At 37.9% G+C, this 22,777-nt stretch overlaps 1 protein-coding gene across 1 annotated transcript in view; it reads right to left on the bottom strand.

The window, feature by feature from the left end:
* BNC2 (basonuclin zinc finger protein 2) overlaps positions 1-22,777 on the bottom strand; it is a 333,130-nt gene that overhangs the window by 22,553 nt on the left and 287,800 nt on the right. The window contains exon 5 of the mRNA XM_058827265.1: positions 1,167-3,133. Within this exon, the coding sequence (XP_058683248.1) occupies positions 1,167-3,133 (1,967 nt within the window). The remainder of the gene's footprint in view (positions 1-1,166; positions 3,134-22,777) is intronic.

Here is a 22,777-nt window from a genome sequence, read left to right as displayed (position 1 = left end):
GAACTGTGTATGAAATGTTTAGCTAGATTTAATTTCCTTCCTGTGTCTGTTGAATTTTTACAACCTAATGAAAAAATAGGAAACACAAGTAAAGGAAAAGAGGTGATCCCATTTCACCATTACTCCATGAACCAGAGAGATTTTGCTCTGCAACAATATGATCATCAAATGAGTTTTTATCCATAAGTATGAAATAACTGTTCTCCTATCACCTTGACTAATTCCATTTATACTACATTTTTCTCAAGAATCAAAAAGAATAGTCTATAAAAAAATCAACCAAAAAAATCCCAAAACAAACAAAAAAAAGCAACCCCCAAACCAAAGAGTTTATGGCCAGCTGCTTCTGTTTAAGCCTAACTGCTTTTGTATTGATGCAGCATAGCTCGAGTATGATATCATATGAAGGCCCAGCAGAATATACCCTGGTTGATCTTAAAAATATGTAGGGAAGCCTTTTCTCTCTGAATGTGCAAAATTTCCAGCAGTGGAGAAGGGAGTTGCTCACATGCAGAAAAAAATAGACTAAATGACCATAGTGGATAGATATGTGTGTGGGTTCTATCAAAGAAACAATGACTTTTATTTGTTCTCACTAAAACATAGCACCTAGTTTTAAAAATTAAAGATAGTAAAGAACAACCTTCTAATGCTTTTTATTTGCTTTTCTATGACCCTATGAGGATGGAAATAATTCTAGTCCTTTATTACCTATCTCCATCCATTCGTTCAACCACCCATCCACCTTCGCCCTCCTTCCTAGTTCCGTGGTTTCATATACATGCATGGAGATATTTGTATTGTATATAATTTACAATACACTTAATAGAAGATTTTCTTGTTTTAAATGTTACAGGGAGAAGAAAATAAATGTAATGAGGGCTGCAGCTTATAAACATAAATATAATACATATTCACAGGAATATAGAAAGTATAATGACATTTATTATCTAGCCAGACTTATGAGGGTGGCACAATATATACCATTCTGAATGCCAAGGAACAATGAAAATCTTACAGTGATAAATCTCTTTCAATGTCATGGGAACACAATTGTCACTTGTCATTACTGTGCATCTCTATATTTCTTCATATAGCCTAAACTGCCTATTCTTCCATAATTCAACGCATTTAATAATGCAGAAAATCAATTAATATTTACTGACCTGTCTCTGCTTCTCCGTGATGGGAACGCAGCATTACAGCCAGCCACTGTGCAGACATGCATCTCTTTTAAATGAACGTTTCGGTAGTGAAGCTTCACACTGTAGGAACTCTTGAAACTTTTCTTGCAAACATAGCAGATCTTGGGGTCTGGGCTGGAGCACATTTCACCTTCTGGGGAGAACTTCTGAGGGCTGCTGTAGTTGAATGTAGAAGCAAAACTTTCATGAAGAGCAGCCATACTGGCACTGCTTCCATTGTACAGTCCATATTGGCTCATATAGAACATATCATATGTAGGGTCTGTATACTCTTCCTTCACCTTAATGACATCCTGGTTGGAAGAGTCATTGTGGTTTTCATCTGGTCGGTCACTGTGCATCATAGATTTTTCACCAGGTTCATGGAGGCGATCATCACCTTCCAGCGATTCTTCACACAATTTGGGCTCTGATGACTCTGACTCATTTTCATAATCTCTTTCATGCTCCTGGTCTTCTGATGTCATGCTGTCTGCCCTTCTTATGTCTGGTCTGGATATACATCTGTTTCTGTCACTTTTGGAAAAGTCTTTCACAGACAGGCCTGGGCTCATTTCCTCCTGAGAATGGCAGTGATTGTCATGACCAATGTCATTCACCATTGTGCTCCTGTCATTCACCTCTTCATCTTCATCATCAAACTCATCAGCAGTGTCAATAATTTCCTTTTCAATTTTAACTGGCATGCTTGACTTCCTTGGCTTCTTCTTGGGGGCAAGGTCTGCATTGGGCTCTGGGGTGGGCATCAACACTGAAGGTACCGATGACTCCGAAGGAGGAGGGGGATGCTGCTCCATGCCACTCACAGCTGGTATTATGGGACTGGTTGGGAGTGAGGTTGGAGGACTCACCATCTCTCCAGGAGTAAGTAAATTTCTGTAAAAAGGAGGAACAGGTTGAACAGTCTTTAAAGCTGGGAAGACCAGCTGACTGGGAAGAGGGTTCTGTAGTACCGGGTCTAGAGGGGGAGTGGTAAACCCCATCGGTGGACGTCCAGGGCTTGTTAAAGTGAGGTTGGATTTTGTACTTGCTATGACAGGAGTGGCAGCACCTGATGTAGCACGAATTAGATCTTTGTCACGGTTATTCCTTAGCATAGGCATGTGGAGGCGAGGATTTGGGTTAGCACTGTGGCGATTGCGGCTTCTAAGAGAGCTGAAGACCATATTGCAGCCTTCAATAGTGCATCGATGCTTGATTTTCAGGTGCACAGCATTGTAGTGGATTTTAAGAGTACCTTTGTCATAGAATGTTTTGCCACATGCATTGCAAAACACTCTTCCTTTCCTTGAGGCTGACCCCATTCTCCTCATTCTGTGAATTCGGAATGAGCTTTTTGTGTGCTCCGTTTTCGATAAGTCATTGACTGGTGTAGGTGTTTGAACAGGAGAGACACAGGCTGGCTCAGTTTTGGGCTCCACATTTGTGATACTGGTCAAAGCATTCCTGCTGGATGCTTGCTCATTCTTGAAAGGCGTAGGGGAAACTTCAGATTCACTGCTCTCATTATATTCATTTTGGGTTGTAAGGCTTGGTTCACGGAGCCTCATTGCTGGCTGTTCCAGCAGGAGGCCATTTGGAGGCAGCCCCAGCAGTGGAGCAGAGACTGGATTTATGTACTGGAATGGAAGCAGGAATGCAAGGCTATTCGGGATGTTTTCAAAATGATGAATGCTTGAAGGGTTGCTGTTCTCCAGGTGAGCAAGGAGACTTGGGCTCCTGGTGCGATTATTGCTTTCAATAAAAGTCCTTATATCTGAATCTGTCTTTGAAGATGGCACAGCCACAGCCTGCCCTTCTTTCTCTTGAATTGCCATCAGCTCCACGATAGATTTCGTTTCTCCAAATCTCAGGAACTGCTGAAGGGTAATGATCTCTTCTTCCCTGGACATGATGGCCCAGCGGTCCAGCACCTTGCCTGCAGCATCCTAGAGGCCATATCAAAGAAACAACAAAGACAAAACACAGAGAAAAGCTTATTGATTCTGCATAATTATTGAAGAAGGTGCTCTGCTGCCTGAACATGAAACACTAAGCTCAAAAAACAAGATGCAAACAGTGTTAATGGAAGTTGACCAAACAATACAAACTTTCCATCCATGCAAATGCTGTTGTTAGAGTCAGAGTTAGAAAACCAGATTGAGTTTAACAGTGTCAGAGTACACAAAATGTAGAACTCGTGACTCTGTGATCTAAAATGCTTTCAGTACTTTATTTTTAACAATGGTGATCTCCGTACAATGCTACTGTTTGGAATACATTAGTAAAACATGAATTCTTACTGTGCACACCACTGTAAAATACAAAAAATTGTACCTTAATCACTATTAAATGGTAATACTATTAAAAAGAGCTAAATAAATGCAACTGATAGATTTGCTTCTTAAATACCGGCAGATATAAGACTGAAGTTGTTTATAGGCCATTTCACAAGAAAAACTTTGATTCAAGGCATAATGTCTTGAATACAGCACATAACACTTATACCTTAATCCCTTTTTTCCTGGACTATTGCTGGCAATTGATTGTAAGCTTGCAATCTTGGTATGGTTTAGACTTGAGAGATTATTTTTTTGTAGCTTTGTTATAAATGACAGTTAAAAATATGTAAAAAGTAAGGATCTGATGGATGTAGATAGCATAAATGTGTAAAAATGTTGTCTCTTAACATTGCCTGCTGATAGCAAGGGAAAAATCCAGAGAGACTACACATCAGTAATCACTAGACTATCTGTTGTTAAATATACATTAAAAAGCATTTCACACTTTCATTTTTGCTAGTAAGCATGAGATTTGCCTGAAGGTAGGACTTAAAAATTCTGCAATGTAATGTCAGGCAATCCATTCCAGCAAGTATTGATAAAAACATATTAAAATACTTCTATAATGAATACATCATTTTATTGGCATCTTTCCTTTTGGGCAAATGCTGGACATACCATTAGCACCGTAACTACAACCAACCAGAAATATAGAAGGCCATCAAACCAGAATTATTCTGATTCTTCCTCATGCATTAACAGTTTGAAAGTCTCAAAAGATATACCACCATACTGCCTCTGATATTTTTACATCTTGAATCTCAGGTTCAGAACCTTACCCAAAGACTATGAACTACACACTATTGCAAAAAACATTAATTCTTGTTTGATTACGAAGTCTGAAAATATCTTTCTTTCCCTCCAGCCCCTTTACCCCAGGATTTAATTTTTTTATTTATTAAATTAATTAATTATTTTCAGTCTTCAGACAAGTGATTCTTCCCTCACATTTCCTAGAGTACCAAAAAATATAATTTTGCAATGTCAAATACTAAAGCATGTGTTTAATTATTTAGAGTTGATTTTATTATTTCAGTTCGAATATGTTCAGTTCATTTCACCTCTCTGGGTATAAAGTTAATGCTGAAGATAAATGACATATATGTTTCAGTACCTTAGATACAACTACAAAATCTTTAAAAATGTTCCACATGTGAACATTTACAATCAAACCCTGAAAGACAATGAAACCCTCAACAGCACTTAACTTGGAAAATCTTCCCAGTTGGTCCCAGAACCATCTATATGTACAGGATGTTCAGTCTGTATTTATGGTGATGAATGAAACATCATGATGGAGATGCTGGTTTTGGTTTGCAGCATTACTATGGAAATTTGTTCACCTTTGAAAATCCCTAAGCACAGTGGGCATCTCTGATTTCGTTGTCCTTACAGTTCTTGATGTAACAGTATTTTACAGATACAGTACTATCTAACAGAAATCACCTGGAACATCAACTATCACCCCCAACAAGAAAAATAAGTAAAAAAAATCAAAACCTAAATGGGGTTGGAGAAAAAAAAAACAATGCCATAAAAAAAATAATAGACAGGTTCATATTTTAAAGCTCCAATATTGTATTTGTTTTTTTCCACCCAAATAACTTTAGCTACTCTGCCCTCGAGTAAGATCTAAAGTTTCTTACATCTACTTCAACAACTTCCAGCCAACCATAGTAGTTCAACATATGGGTAATTCCTACATGGAATTGCAAAGCCAGATTTAAATCAGATTTTGATTTCCAGGCCTTTGCTGTCATATCTGACCTCATCTATATGCACACATTTCCCATCACAAATATTAATTCTTTCTAACTGTAACTCCCATAGTTTAAAGATGGAAATAAAATTGTCTAATTTACACTGCTTACCTGTATTGAATTAGGATTCCTGCCTGCAGCCAGATGCAGGTTGCTTTGCAATGTACTACTGCTACATTGTATTTTGTTTTTGTTTTAATTTGTAAATCACTCACAAGCTTATGTAACAGATGGATGCTTCACAAAACCTGATATATAAGTAAATAAAAGTTAATCACATCTAGCACGACAATAACTCATGAGAATAATAGCTAGAGATCCTGTAGCAGGCTCCCAGATTTAAGGGGAAGGTGGTGTCACACAGTCCTTCCCTGATGGCAGCACAGCCAGCTTTCTGCGCACACAGAATAGGCAGGAAAGCCTCTAAATGCAGGGGCTCCCTGTGTGCTTTCAGGGAATTATTACACATCTTAACTGAGCAAAGCTGGCACTTAACTACATGAGTTACCTCTTGATGAGACACCACCGCCCTTTGTTTCTTTTTGTTTAAGAATATACAATGAGGAGCACCAGACCTTCAGCAGCTGCTAAGTCCCACTGATCAGAGAAACTGGCAGTCCAGGGTGTGATAGTCATGGGGTTACCCTTGCTGTCATAGAAAAAGCAGGGAACCAGAAAGTTACTCTTAAATAATCCTTGTCAAATCCTACTAGTTATATCAAGCTTTATTTTGTTAATTTTCAGCAAGAAGTTTTCTGGCCTTTTTTGCCTAACAAAAGTAAAGAGAAATATGCAGATGCTTATATTCCATGAAACCGTTACTGCTTATGGATACTGTGTAGCATATGCTTCAATATTTACACTGTAAAACTCTCCATAAATCATTGTAAGCATGTATTATGCAAAACTAGATAAAGAGTGAATAGGAATGTCATTCTTTGATAAAACTTAAAATTAACAAAAAATCTAACCATTATCCCACTTGAATTTAGCTATAACTAGCTAGGGATCTTTCTGTATATGGTAATACTTGATTAGAAGTCCTTTCTTACATGTAATCGATTTCTTGTTTCTTACAATCTCTCATGCTAAATTTTCTCCCCAAAGCCATTAAAGCATATCAACATTTAAATACTTCATGACAAAAGGTTCCAATTTATATTACTTTTTTCAGCTCACAACTGATTAAGCCAAGCCTCCAGTGACAATGTGTACAAGGAAGTCAGTGAGTACAGCTCTAAACCAGGCAGGAGACAGGTGAACCCAATCTGTACAGCATACACTGATGCTCTTCCTTTGTCCAAACAGCCTTGCTTTGATTTTTAATTTAATAAATTTTATTTTGTTTAATTTTGCTTTATTTATTTATTTATTAAATTTTATTTTACTGTAAGGATCTCTTTCTCACGATTTCAGATGAAGAAAATATTTTAATCTTTAAACTATATTAAACTGACCTCCAAGGATCCAAGACATATCCCATAACCTTTTCTAACTCTAACCACACACTCAAGCCTATTATATGAATAAACAGACCCACATGCACACATATGACATTTGATCTGTAAAGTAAAGTCATGGTTTATCACACTGAATCTGCCTTCTGAATTTTGCTGACCGTATGTTAGGAAGAGAGGTGCGTGCCAGGATACTTTAGGGTACATCTTGTCTTAAACTTCTGGGTCAAGAAGAACACATGGTGGTATCAAGATGATTATCTTGAATGACAGGCTACAACAGAGGATGGACACAAAGATCACTCTAATTTTTAGGAGCTTAACAGGGGAGGATTGTGAAGACGAATCTTCATTTCCCAAAGGCCTTTAGCCTTTAAATCTTTCAATTCAGCTTTAAAACCTCCCAATTTAAAAACTGCCTATTTAGAAAATAAGGGCAATCTACACAAGCATACACTATAAACATGCACTGTAAACCTTGAACTTTTGTTATGAAATCAGTTGTTTTAAATGCTCATTTTGTGTGAGAAGCTCCCAAGACTGCTGTGACTGCATTACAGTCAGAAATTTTATATGTCAACACACAGAGAAATACATTTGTGTTCATATACAACACTGGCTTTTTGCAGTTCTGTTCTATTTACTAATTCACTTCTTAGGATAGGAAAAATGTATATATACACCTGACTTGATACACAGTGAGAGATGCCTATACAAAGCTGAGATTAATAGAAAGGTTGAAAAATAGTTTTATTGCTTCTAAAACTAGTTTTACGATCTGGGAGACACTCAAGGATTATTTTCAGGCGCTACTGTGATAACTTCTGAGAATCAGTTAAACAGAAAAAAAATCATCGCTAGGCTTCATATTTTAGTAAGCTTGCATATGCACCTAAATTGTGGCTTTCGGTGCATATAAGTGAGGTTTCCTTGTTACAAAATATTGCATAGATACATGTTTGATCAAATAACTAGGGTAGTTCAGGGTTTATCATGAATTTTTCTTCTAAAAGCTCTTCTTAAGGAGCTATGTATTTTCTAGCTGATCTCAAAGAAACATTTTGAATGCAGCTGTAACAGTTGAAAAGCAGACTGAAATATATTAATTTGATCATACTATAATTGCACAGGATGGTTTTAATTAGGGTGTAGACAGAAAAAAAAAATCAACATTTGTTTCTAATAAAGAAAAGCCTTTATAATTTCCATGATTTAGGGTTTGTTGTTTTGGTTTGGCTGAATTTCCCATAAGCATCCCTTTGCTTCACAATTAAATTTCAAGCTGTTACACTCTGGGTAGTCCTACTACTCCTGGGGTAAGAGTTACCAAAACTGTGCAGCAGCACACCAACTCACATTAGTAAAGATGGGACAACGTGCAACATCTCTAACTCATTCTGGCTAACTCCCACTGATCTCAGTAGGACCAAAGCAAGCCCTCTGCCTAGTTTTCCACAGAAATATACACTCACACATGCAGATACTCATTTTCCTGATAGGAGTTTTTATCATGCTGTATCTCACTCACCTTTGCTCCTGGAAACATGAAGAAAAGATGTGCATACTTGCTCAGTGTGATTTTACATGTGCAACTAATATGAGATTTAACACATTAAGTCTGCAAAGAGGCATGGTTGAAATTTTTTCCCCTCAGCTGTCACTTCTCATCCACCTCCCACCATCTTCTCTTCACCAACAGAAACCACATGAAAAAATGCATGTTAAAGTGTCAGCAGTCCTTTCCTTGAGTTATACTGCTGCAGCAGGAACAAACAGTGCACCACTACTGAGTTGTCAGTCAATAATGGAAATCTTACCTTTTGACTTCACTGCAGCCTCCATTCTACCAGAACTGATAGATATTCTTCCTTTCTGGCACCCCTTTCTCTGACCATTTGTTTGCCTTGCCCTGAAGACACAGGGTAGGCATAAGGATACCTGCATGCTACAGGAAAAGAGAAGGTGGCTGTCTCTCCCCAAAGTACCACTGAGAATGAAACTGGCAGTGTGTGTTCAAATGAAGAGTAGCATGAAGAAGACTTTATTTACTTACATACATACACACACACACACACACACACACAAGCACATATATATATATTTGCAAACTTTAGGAACTGATCTTTTAGACACTGGGGCAAATCTAGCTGCACTTTAGATCAAGAATAATTGCACCATAAACCTGGAGTAATTCCATGGACCACGCTGGAAAGTAATTTTGACCTAACTTAGCCTGAAACATGATGTGGAGCCAAATCTGTGTGAATATATACTGGGGGTGTACCACCATGGTGGAGCACAGCAGCTGTGTAACAATGCACAGGAGCACTGCTCAGTGGTTTTGGAGTGAAAGTGAGGAACACCATGTCCTGCTAAAACTGCAGATGAAACATAAGGCAGTGGAATGCAATAACCGCAGCGGAAACCTGGCCAGGACACCACCGTTAACCACCCACACTCTCACTTAATGGCCTTCAGGGTCTTTATTGACCAAAAGTATGCAGGTCTTCTGTTTCACATCTTATCCCAAAGATGCATGCCAGGAGTGCAGACACCTCCCTGAATAAGCAACCTGCTGAGGTGCTGGTTCTGGACTAAGCTGCATGGAGTGGTATGAAAACACTGGATCCTGAACACATAACTCCTTTTGGGGACTGAACTTCCTCATAATGTACCCCAATCACATGCTTTTCATTTTTCAGGTTCATCAACCTTAGAATGCCCTTAGAAAGCATTGCCCAGAAAAAGGATGACACTGTCATTTGCCAGCTACAAAGCAGCCATGTGGATTGGTGATAATGTCTCTTACTGATATCAGAAAAAAACCAATAATCTGAACTCTTTCTCCTCTTCATGAACATATGTTTACCTCTGCAATTCCAGTGAAACTATTAGGGTGCAAGGGCACTAGTCTTAAATTCTTTGTCTGATTTTTTAAAACATATTGTTTGACTTTTGATAAAATACTCACTTTGTTATGGATGAGTATGGACCAGATAATATGTATATATGTATAATTCACAAGACAGTTACTGTTTTTTTCCTGAGTAATACTGCACACAGTATTTTTATTTTTAAAACTATAATAGATCACTGTGGGGTTACAGTGTGTTTAATCACAACAGCTTGAGCTTTATTTAATCATAGCAGCTACATCAAGTCTCTTTGTATTTGGGTGCCAGACAACAGCAGATGTCTGTCCATACTTAGAGGAAAAAAAAATCTAAGCACTACCAGAGTCTGATACTCTTCTTGCATTTACTAGTTTTCACAGTGGTATAACCACTGTGGTTTAACCCCAGCTGGCTGTAGCAACACACAGAGGTTCACTCACTATTCCCTCTGGCCCCAGGGGATAGGAGAACTGGAGAGGAAAGGTAAACCTTCTGGGCTGAGACCAGAGCATTTTAATAATTGAAATTGAATAAAATATATTATTGGAAATGAAAAGGAGAGAGGAACAAAACCCAAGAGAAAGAAGTGATGCACAATACGATTTCTGACTGCCTGCTGACTGACACCCAGATTGTTCCCAAGCAGTTACTGGCCCCTCCAAGCCAACTTCCCCCACTGTGTATCTTGGGCATGATGTTCAAAGGTATGGAATATACAGGCCACCAATCCTGGCCATGATCCCTCACAGCTTCTTGTGCACCTGGCTGCTGGCAGCACATGGGACACTGAGAAAGCTCTTGGTTTAGGGTAAGCCCTACTTAGCAACAACTAGAAATCACTGTTCAAAGGATTCTCATACTGAATCCAAAAAGAAAGCACTGAACCAGCTACTAAGAAGATAGTTAGCTCTATCCCAGACAGAGCCAGGACAAAGAACTATGATGTCAGCAAAATGTGCTTTGATTAACAACCGTCATGTTGGTGACAAGTGTTAAAAGGCAAAAGATGCCACTATTTGATGACAGAAGAACTCCTGTTAGCATGGATACAAACTGACACTTTAAGCTTTAAGAAGATCCAAAGTAATTTTTTAGCAGTTCTTCTTATCTCATTTATTTTGAAGTACTAGGGACACTTCCCAAGTATTTTGTCCTTCTCACTCCAAGAACTGCAGAAATTTTCAAATGCCAACATTTATTCTCTTGGTGAATAGAATTTATAATAAATTAAATAAATAAATAAATTCTCTCCGTTCTGGTTGAGATGTCCAAAAGACTTTCACAAATGAGGAATTAATGTGAGGTGAACATATACTTTACGGTGTCTACTCACAAGAAATTTTTTAATGCACACTAAAGGAGAAGCATTTGTTCTCAACATTCCTGAAATGGTAGAATATCAAGACTTTATTGAAATTGTTTATTTAAATTTCGTAAATGGCTTTGAAATCCTTAAACTTGGACCCAAAGTACAGAGAATATTTGGACACATTTGCTTCTCTACAACTTGCTAGAGTGGAAAATTCATTGAAGTATCTGCAGAAGCTTTGCCACTAATTTGTGGCAAGTAACAGCATGTTTGTCCTTAGGCCAACATGGCTACTAGAGGTAATTAAATCACCAAGCACATGGTGTATGTGTATAAAATTTAGAGTGCATGAGGTGCCACAGGCACTTTTCAGATAGCATGTAAACAGAGACATGGTAAGCCACTGAAATAATTTCAGCTACAAAATAATTTTAGAACACAATTTTGCATGTAAGTGGGTTGGAAATAAGCATCACACATGTAATAATAGCAATGATTCTTTTTTCATTCTCACTTTCAATGATTTTTTTGCATTTGTCCATTTTGGTATAGTACATAAAAAAAGTTGCCTTGACACTATCAGTCACCAAAATTCACTTGTGCTTTTACGTTTTGATGTTAGTGCTGCAAAACTTATTGAGAAGTAAAGTTATATTTTCTCTGGTTTTCTGTGCTCTGGCAGTCTTTCAGTAAGTGTAGTAAGTGGCTTTTGAGCCTCAGTTTCACTAACACTGAAAGAATGACACATAACTTTTATGAGAAATGGGAGATAGTCACAAAGAGCATTCATAAGGTGTTGTATTTGCAATACACACAGCTACAAGAGACACCCAGCCCCTCTTCAGCCTAGAATTTTCCCAAGGCATGTTGCGATAATGTAAAAAAATTGCGTCTGATATCCTTGCTTTACTAACATGGACTGCACCAAATGCAGGGCAAGACATCCAACCAGTCAAATCAAGTCAAATTATCAGATGATCCTTCCCTCACTTTAAATCTGAACTGACTAAAGCCATAATCCTAACTGGAAAGCATGACCAAAAAAAGCTGAGTCTTTCTAGGCTTTTCAGTAAAACTTCCAACTAAGTAAGAAATAATGCTCCTAGCCAGGAGCATTGTAAGGAATTGAGATGTTGCACAAGGCCATAAACACTGGAATGAAAGTGCCAATGAGATATACTCATAAATTGGACTTCATCACAGTCTCGGTTTTCTGATTGCACCCAAATTGTGTCTCAATAAGGGGATTCAGCTGTACTATATGCAGAATATATGAATGGCAGCAGAATCAGGAGATTGATTTCCATCTTTACTATTCATTAGGGGACTATGCATTATTACTTGCAATATATACTACACGATCTTAATGAGGCTTTTTTCTTTTATTGTTTACTGAAAAAATTTACACCAATAAAACACAGGTGTGTCATAGGTGGCAATGTGATGCAAAAGGGAGACTGCAGGGTGCAGAAGTGACACCTAAAAGGCAAAGGTCACTGGAATATAAAAGGGCATGAAGCAAGTTATCAGTTTGAACCTATTAAAGGCAATGAAATGCAAGAGAAAGTGGGGAAATTATATTACAGTGTACAAAGTAATAATAACTGTGCCTTCATGTCTTAATACCCTCTTGTCCCAGCAGTCCTGACTTTCTAGGCAGCCCACTTCTCCACATTAACAGTAGTCATTTGGAGAGCAGCAAACGTGCCATTAGAAGCACTTTTACAAGTGTATATTCATCCACCAATTAGCTTAATGTGGCTGCTTTCTGCATATTTTCTATCCAGGCTTGCACAAATCTTATTAATATTTCCCCCTAGCGCTTTGACAGATTACCTTGTCATTATGCATCCTGGAGCCTTTTAAACAATATGGGTAAACTACTGTTTGCGAGGTTAATGACAATTATCCCCTAATTACTGCATAAGTCACTCAGTCCACTTTATCTCATAGGCAGGGTTCTGCTCTGTGTATCTGCCATTGTGTCACTGTAAATGAATCTTGTATAGCTATGTTTATCTGTCGTTGCCTTGTAAATTGCACTGACAGAAGAATGAACAAATTACTGTGTATCATCACTTAAATACAGCTTCTGATAAAAAAACGTCCCACAAGCACAGCACTTGAATTTTACCCTGATCACAATTAGCAAACACATATTGAATGTTTTGGGAGATATATTTAGACGTGGATGGGACACTGTGGTGGAAGAAGGTTCTGAAGTGCTAAGTCTAAGGGCATTAAAACAGAAGAACTATAGAAAGCTACACAAGCAGTAATTTGATGATTACCTCCTGAGAACTCTTCTGTTAATTTAACAGTTGACAGATGAGCCAGTATTATTTTCCAAACAATCTGATATTCAGGGTTGTGCTGAATTCTACAATTTCTATTTTTACTGTTTCTGACTGCAGCCACATAGGATATTTTTCTAGCTGAAAAATCCAAATAAATTTGGAAGAGAAGTAGCATTCATAAAACCACAAGCATTGCTAATTTAACACATGCATTTCAGAGCAATATCTGCATCAGGAGAGGAATGGAGAATTGGCAAATACCAACTTCCTTGTAGATTCCATTTGTCTGAGGCAACTTTAATGTCACAGGTAAGAGTACTCTACTGGTAGAGGACATCACTGCGACAGATATGTCGTTCTTTGAGAATGAAGGTTGAACTTGTTATTGTGCTTCATCCTTTCTTTATCAAAGACATCTCAATGTCTTCAACCAGAAGTGCCTACATAGTCAGTGCTCAGAGGTGAAATCAGCCTATGGTAAAGAACATTAAAACAACAGCTGCTTTTAAAAATAATGCCTCTTCCTATATTGGTCTTGGGAGGGTACCTGATTCTTAGTCCTAGGAACCAGAGTCTTTTGTAAACAGTACAACAAAGACAGTGCAGTTCCACTCTGTCTTGGGACAGTCCCTTCTTGAGTCAGAGAAAGCCTTTTAGTACTGGCTTGTATTGCTGGCAAACATAGTAATTGCACAGTGTTAGTAATAAGATTACACACAATACATTTTATCATATTTGGGGATACACTTAATGCACATATACAATACATTCACAAGTATCATAATGCTACAGTTATGTATTTAAAATTTATATGATTTTGCCTTATATTTTGTATATCTCCTCATTCAGTAAACCTTCTCATTCTATGCATGTACTAAAATATGCCCAGCACCAGCTTCTGACCAATGTGGTACAAAAAAATCCAAAGTACTGAAGACAACAAGCAAATTGGAGAAGAATTATGATTCCCAAATGGTAGCAATATAAGACGGTACTTACTCACTGTACAAGAAAAAGAAAATGTCAGAACTCTCCAAAATATGGTGATTATTTACTGCGATTCAGGAAGTTATGCTAACACTGAAAACCTTTTTATCAATGTAAAGGGTAAATTCTTTTGTTGGATTAAAATAGTGTCACATCTAGAAAGAATGGGCAGACTGAAATGTAGCAAAATTACTGATATTACAGAAAATTACAGTGGTTTGAATGCAACACAGATGAGGGCGGCACCTTTGACCATGTTCTCAGTATAACTCGGGAGAAAAAGCTATAGTGAAATGGTAAGAAAATGTAACAGCCATCACTGCCAGGGACAACTGAAAAGACTGATCGATTTTGAGTAAGCACTACCTCAAGGGTTTTGGTCCCACTAGGATTGATCTTTGTGTCTGTCCTGTGCTCAGTCAATGCAACTTTCAGCAGGGTTTCCACTGCAGAAATAAATGGAAGTGCTGTAGTAACCCTCTACTCTCCCTCTAAGTATATTATTTTCTCTCTATGCTGAAGGAATAAAAAAACCAACAAACCAATAATGTGGTAGATGGTATAGTGCAACAAATGGTTTAAAAAGTTTAAGGACACAGAATGCTGTTATATTCATGTACAGTCTTATTTGGAAAAAAAAAAGTTTCTATTTTGTTAATTTTTGTCTTTGAATTTTAAACTGCTTTGGCCTCTGACCTTTGCCAAGAGCAGAGAAACTGTCAAAAGCACTACTGAAAATAAAAAAAATTCATCAGTTGGCTTCTCTTGATCATCTAGGTGGGTTACCTTGTCATAAAATGAAGTTAATGACACATATTGACAGTATGGACTGAATGGAAGACTAAGTTCTCACTTATGCTAAATGTTGGAGATGGAGATGAACAAGCACCATTTACTGGCCTATCTCTATATTAATGTAAAAGGTTTTTTTTAAAACATAATGGAAATTCTGATAGAGTAAATTCTTTCAACCTGAGCCATACATCTCATTCTTCCATTCAAACGGCCTGATATCATATGATGGAGATGAGATAAGAAGGGACCTTGGTTCTTGCACAGAAAATATTTATTTTTTTTTTTAGCTAGTTTGCAGCTTCAGATTTACTATTTGAACTATGGATGCAAATGACCTAAATGCTTAGAAATTCAAACTGAACAATCAAACCATACCTAGTCTTAGGGTTTAAAGAAGAATCTAAAACATCAAACATAAATCTCATAACCTATATCACATGAAAAGAAAACCATTATTTTTACATTTTTAATGCCTTGTCATCGAGTAACCTCAGAGAAAGAGGTGGAGGTTGGTATCCTCAGGGAAGCTGAAGCTTAATTTCTAGACTCACCAGCCACTTCTTATGTATTCTGGACAAGTCATGGTCTTTCCATACCTCAGATCTCAGTTTTTAAAATGGAAATAGACAACATTTCCCCATACTTTATGATTGTAAAGAAAACCTGCTGCAGACTTTGAAAGGCTGAAGTTTATGGAGCACTACTCTATGACTCTATATGTAATACAGAATTTCATCCTTTCTGACCAACCTGATCTCCTTTTATATCAGGTGACCTAACCAGTGGATGCAGGGAAGGCTGTGGATGTCTGCCAGGACTTCAGCAAGGCCTTCACCATCTCCCACAGCAGTCTCCTGTAAAAGCTGGCAGCCCATGGCTGGACAGGTTCACCCTTCCCTGGGTTCAGAACTGGCTGGAGGGCAGGACCAGGGAGTGGTGAATGGTGCTGCATATAACTGGGGGCTGCTCACTAGTGGTGTCCCACAGGGACCTGTGTTGGGCCTGGTCCTGTTTAATATCTTTACTGATGATCTAGATGGGATGATTGAGCTGCCCTTAGTAAATTCATGGGTAACACCAAGTTGGGTGGAGTGTTAATCTGCTGGAGGGCAGGGAGAATCTGTAGAGGGATGTGGACAGGGTGGATTGATGTGCTGAAGCCAACAGCATAAAGTTCAACAAGGCCAAGTGTCAGGCCCTATTTTGGGCACAACAACCCCAGGCAGTACCACAATCTGGGGGCAGAGTGACTGAAAAGTGGTCCAGCAGAAAAGGACCTGGGGGTTCTGGTGACAGTGACTGAACATGAGCCAGTGTGTGCCCAGGTGGCCAAGAAGGCCAATGGCATCCTGGCCTGTACCGGCAGTGGTGTGGCCAGTGAGTCTAGGAAAGGGATTGTCCCTCTGTGCTTGGCACTGGTGAGGCCACACCTTGAATTCTGTGTTCAGTTTTGGGCCCCTCACAACAGGAAAGATTGAAGTGTTGGAGCGTGTCCAGAGAAGGTGAACAGAGTTGGTGAAGGGTGTGGTCTCCCCCATTATGAGAAGTGGCTGAGGGAAATGGGGTTGTTTAGCCTAGAGACGAGGAAGCTCAGGGGTGACCTTATCACTCTCTACAACTGCCTGGAAGAAGGCTGTAGACAGGTGGGGGTCAGTGTTTTCTCTCAGACAACCAGTGACAAAAGGCCATAGCCTCAAGCTGCACTATGGAAGGTTCAGGTGGACAAGAGGAGAGATTTCTTCACTGGAAGAGGTGTCAGGCACTGGAATGGCCAGAAAAGTGGTAGAGTCACCATCGCTGGAAGTGTTCAAGATATAACTGGAACTGGCATTTGGTGTCAACAAGGTGTTAACAAGTTGGAGGTGATCAGTCAAAGGCTGGACTTGATGATCTCAGGTTTTTTCCAAAGTAAGTGATTATATAATTTTATGATTCAAGGTAACCTCAATAAAATTGTATATTTCTTCATGAGTATTCAAACAACTCATACAGTTATAAGCAAACTGAGCTATAGGAGGTTTGAAGAGAAATGACAGACATAGAAAATGTTGCTAGAGAATTTCAGTATCATTCACACTCCTGTTTTCAGTGGTGGACAGGGTGACACGGCTATAAGGATTCACTTCTATGATACGTAAGCTTCCATCAGCCAATAAACACCTTTTCTAGTTCATCCTCTCAGAGAACAGCCTTTATTACACTTTGCTGGAACTGTTTAATTCATGCTTATTATGTTCAAGGCTTCCCAAGTGAAATAATTCTCAAATAAACATACCAATCCCTCTTCCCCAAATGGACACCGATGAACTGTCATTAGCGTACTTCTAGCACAGCAAATTCTGAAGAAAATAACAGTGCTCATACTTACAAGTTTCTTTTGATAACTTTACAAGCTGCCCTCTTGACCCAGGGGGAAGACTCTGTCTACACAGAAGAGAGTCCCCTGAACAAAAATATTTGTTGCAAAGCAAATAAAATTAATTATTTTCATAAAAAGGAGAGAAAGAGGATAGCTTGGCAAAATGCTAGCAAAAAGTTAATTTTCATGTCTTTGGCACATATACAGCTCTTAGAAATGGCATCCAAAGTCAGTCAAAGTGTGGCTGATAAAGCAGGCTTGCCTTTCAACTTTCACTTTTTAATAACAAAAAATCAATATATGGAGGATTACAGGCCTCTTGGTTTTGAATTTTTATAACAAAACAAAAGATGACATGTATACATGGCAGCATATGAAATTCAGGCTGCAGCCATTATGATGCAAATATTTATACCCTGTTTATTTACTGCACTCTACAGTGAAACTGAAATAAATTATTAAAATTAAATAAATTTTATATATATATATATATAATTTTATTTGTAAACACAATCCCTAATATGGATTCTGAAACCCAGAAAATTAACAGATTCCACTACAGATCTGAAATGTCCATTTAAAATAAAACAAGGAATAGTCCTGATAGCAACATGCGGACCACTGTAAACGCTTACATGGAGCCAAAAGCATTGTAAATTATGCTACAGAGTGAAGAGAAAGTATCGTGGGGTACAGAAGAACCAATCAAGTCTCTCAGCAATCACAGACTCCCTCAGCTGTTCCTCAGTGTTGACAATGTTTGAAATTAAATTGTTTAAACAGTTTTGTGAAGGATGCAAGACTCTCATTGTTCTCAGGCAGACCAACTGAGCTTGGCTCAAGCATGATAATAACACAGAAAATTTTGTGTATTCAGTCCATACCCCTGCAATCTTTAAAAGAGGCAAATGGAAACTGAAGACTGTAAGCCAATGCCAGTTTTGCCCACATAGGATAATAAAGTCAGTCCTCAACAGGAATTCATAAAATTCACAGTAAACAGTTATTTTTTTAATACTCTTAAGCATTTTATCTCATACCTGTATGTCTTGCACTCCTCTTAGCAAGAAATGATTGCTGCCAAGTCATTAGAAATGCAACATAGTAATGTTATGTGATCAACTCCTAGAATTTTTTTCTCATTTTTTTTTCTCTATAGTGAACTACAGTAATTAATTCAATTTGGTGGTGCTAAACAAGCAAGGTTACCTATAACATGGTTGTCTCAAACCACATGAGTTTTAAGGAGGGGACTGCACCTTCAAAAGTCCATTAATCAAATCAAATTAGTACACAGGATTCACCATGGGCACACCACAGCAGTGTGAGCATGTTTAGACAATTACATTGTGGTACATTCATAGCAGCAAGGACATAGCAAACAGCAGCAGCAGTAGGCCAGAACATGCAGAAATACAGGGACTTACACTCGTCCTTTCACTGATCTGAGGAAGTGAAAAACATTGAATTTACACAAAGGAGGCACCGTTGGTCCTGCATGACTTATGAACAACCTTTAACACAAGATGTAGTCAAATCAAATGTAAAGCCAGGCTTCATTTTCCCTTAAGTGCAATTGTAGAAAATAACATAGGCAGACACAAGCAGGAATAGAATTAAGCTGTTTTCATAGAAACAGGATAGGTAAGGTTTGGAAAGAAGAAGTAAAAATCTGTGTGTGAGAATTTGGAAGGAGGATAAAGCAATAGCAAACTCCCTTTGCAATCAGGTTTTTTGTTTTTGTTTTTTTTTCTATTTTTCAACCGCAGCAGCAAGGACAGTGGCTGAAGAACAGCCACCTATAGTATAACTGTCCATAAGTGAACACAGACTGGGCTGATGCCAGAACAGTAAAAGCAGCACTCACTTTTTATTTTTTAAGCACTTTGTATTGTACAGAGCCCTTTAGGAAGATTGATTTCCATAAAGCCTCATTTCTGTCTCAAGATACTGATGATGCCATAAACCACAAGAGTTTCTCCACTCAAAATCCTGTAGTGGAATTTCAGATTCACCACAAAAAGCCCACGTATTAGCCAGGGCTTAAGGAATACAGGCATGTACTGCAAGGCATAGTGTTAGGTCAGCCACAGAATCGAAGAGCAATAAACTTAGACGACACTGTCTAGCTTTAAAGTAATTGCATATATATGCATATTCACACATTTCGAGCATTCTGCCTACATTTTCTAGACAATTCTACCTATTAATTAAAGTTTTTTGATCATCACAGCATCTTTACTGGCCAGGTAAAAGCTGCCTAGTCAAAGAATGTGAGGCAGATTTCCCTGAAGAAATTATAATTTCTTTTGGTACTTTATTATGTATGGATGCTTTGGTATTTGTTTGTAGGGTATACAGTGGCTTTTGATAGTGTTCTTCCATCACTATATTTATCTGGCTGGAATTTTGTTTTGTAACTTGACTGCTATTATACTTGGAGTAAAAAAAAAAGTCCTCCTCTCTTGTGCCATACACAGTCTTGAAACAAGACAAAAATAATTGACAAAAGAAAAAAGAGAGAAGGGGGCATGAGATATTATGCCATGTTTAAGATTAACTGAAGAGAAAACACAAGAGTCACAATCAACTTCATGTGTTTTAAAATTAATTATTGTTGGTATGACGTTATCTTAAGAATAACCAGTCTCATTTGGAGTACAAGCACAGAACTTGCAACACTTGAACAGAAACCCCAGAACTCACCCTTTAATGACCCCTTCCTCTTCACCCAATCAACATAAAAAAGCTGTTGTCTTAGTTTTCAAAAAATATACTTTTCAAAGCTGGTGATGAAGCCTCGGTGACGCACAGCTCAGCATTAGTAAGGAAGTGTCCCCTGAACCTCAGGTGTAGCTGTTTGTCAGGAATGCAGATGCTAGTGACATCTGCCTCACTAGGGACTGAGCGCTCCACTGATTCAATAAGGCTACACAAGTGCAACAGGCCTTGATGTCAGTTACATGGTTTTACATACCTACCATGTCAGTGGTTCTCAGCTTCCCTGGGAATTTATTCAGATATAAGTGTATTCAGCCCATAACAATGTCTTCTACCTGCCACAGAGCTAGAAATATTCCCACCTTTTATGAATCTACAGTGCATGACTGCTGGTATTTTATATGTTGGGAGGGGGAGGGAGAGAAAGAAAGACAGAGAGAAGAGAGAAAAGGAGAGAAAAAGAGAAGGGGAAAGGATGGAGAGAAAGAAGGGAGGAAGCAAAAGAAAACCAGCCAGAATTAGAGTGAAAAGGAGAGAAAGAGGAGAGGGAGAGGACACTATTCTAGACTTGCTTTTCCATCCATCTCCATCAATTTCTCAAAGAATAAATCCACTTACATACATAACAACATTTGTCCAAACACTGTTTCAAAAGTGATGGAAGCATAGAGAACTGTGCTAACAGTGCTTAACCCATCCACTACCTTTTTTCTTTTGTTTAAAAGAGAGAATACTAAAAATTCCAAATTTCAAAAATTCAAAATTCTTGCACATTACGTAAGCATCCAGCGCAACTGCTTGGTGATGCAAAACTGCACATACAGTTGCTTATACAACTGTGACCCAAATCAATTAACTTTTAACTGCAGACATAAAATACAGACATCAGTTAGGAAAGACATGATTTCTGGGATCAGATTAGATTTCTGTACACTTCGCATAGAGTGGCTGGGTATCAACAGAAAACATGCTAATGGCATTAGTGGCCTACAATGTCCTCTACCCAATATTCACTGATAAATTAATACATAGAGTTTTCACTGTGTTACAGTCTCTTCTTTCCCACAGGTTTGATTCTGATGGTATTATTGGTAACAAAGACCATCTAAAAGTGTAAAACTAGACACTAAAAGGATATTATTAAGAGATGTTCAATTTTTTTTTCTTAAAATCACTATATATGATGCATGATAAAATTAATTTGGAATAATCTTATTTAGCCAAAAATATACCTTTTGTCATGAACACTCTATCCAGACGTCCAAACCTTATCAGATACTGATACAATGAGGCATTCAAGCATACTGACTTTGCTGTTATTATTCACAATAGGGAGATAAGATAAAAATAAGTCCTACTTTCAAGCAGTAGCTATAAAGCAGTCCTCACCCAGGCAGTCACCTCAAATTATGCAATAATTAAGAAACAATGCAACTTTTTGCAAATATTTCACAAAAAAACTCTCACAAAATTTCCAGTATTGGTACAGATAACTTGGGAGTAGTGTAGAAATCTGGAATGCTTAGCAATACAATAGGAATGAAGTATTTTGGTATTGGCTCATTTCATGCATGCACACACAAGACCTAAGTGTGGAAATACAGTGGCGACCATAAACCCTTATCATTAGAAAGATTATGTGGCAAGTGACACAGCAGTTAAAAATTCAACACTTCAAAAATACAAGAACAGGGAAGTAACAATCTACTGCCAAAACCATGTGGCATGAATGAGTTTTGTCTGGTTTTTATGAGTTTTACTGACCACAGTTTTGATGGGATAGATGCTTTTCTTATCATTCACTAGTGACTGCATCTAGCATATGTAAAGCCAATGAGAGTTACAAGCATGCAGAGAAGGGAGACAGCTGTAGCTCTCCTTTCTATCAACTCTACATGGAAGGAGTTAGGGAGGTCTGAGAGTCATTCAAAGACATACTTATGTTAGAAATATAAAACATATATTTTTATATGCAAACATATTTTTTGAAAGCACATCTAAAGTTTAAACACATACATTTTGTATGATGACTAGGCAGTGGGAACCCATTTCATATATGCTTACAGAGTAAACCGACCCCTTTCCTCTTCCCTCCATAGGTGAAATCCCATTGAAAGTGCAAACCTTGATATCCACTATTTCAGTGCTGCACATTCGTGATCCACAAGCATTACTTGCATTTTGCATGCACATCAACAGAAAATAAGAACACTGTTGCATTCATATGCTTTTTGATAATTCCTCCAACTATTTTTCTTTAATGTTTTTTTTTCCTTTGAACGCCCTAGGTCAGTTCTAGATCTCCTGAACCAATATATTAATGAAAACGTTTGATAAAAGTGATACCAGTTAGAAATCTTACCCATGCTTGGTATATTTCAGTTGCCTTGATGTTTAATTTTTGATAGGTAGAATTATGGCATGTGGTGGGCATGCAGTGGATGGGCAGAAAATAATTTTATTCTCACTTTCACTTTAATAATCCAAAATTATCTGATAAAGAAATTGCAGAAATATGAAGTGTGTAGTACTTTGCAGAATTTTACAACCTATTATTTGTCAGGATGTATTGTTTTATCAGGTATTTTTTCTAACAACCTCAATTTTGTATTAAATAGTAAGTACTTACAAAACCTCAAAATAAATTCTTGTAATTTAGCTGAACTGGATAA

The sequence above is a fragment of the Poecile atricapillus genome, chromosome Z (genome assembly GCF_030490865.1).
Source record: "Poecile atricapillus isolate bPoeAtr1 chromosome Z, bPoeAtr1.hap1, whole genome shotgun sequence".
NCBI lineage: Eukaryota > Metazoa > Chordata > Aves > Passeriformes > Paridae > Poecile > Poecile atricapillus.
The sequence above is the reverse complement of the archived record's forward strand: the minus strand, read 5'-3'. Positions and strand labels throughout refer to the sequence as shown.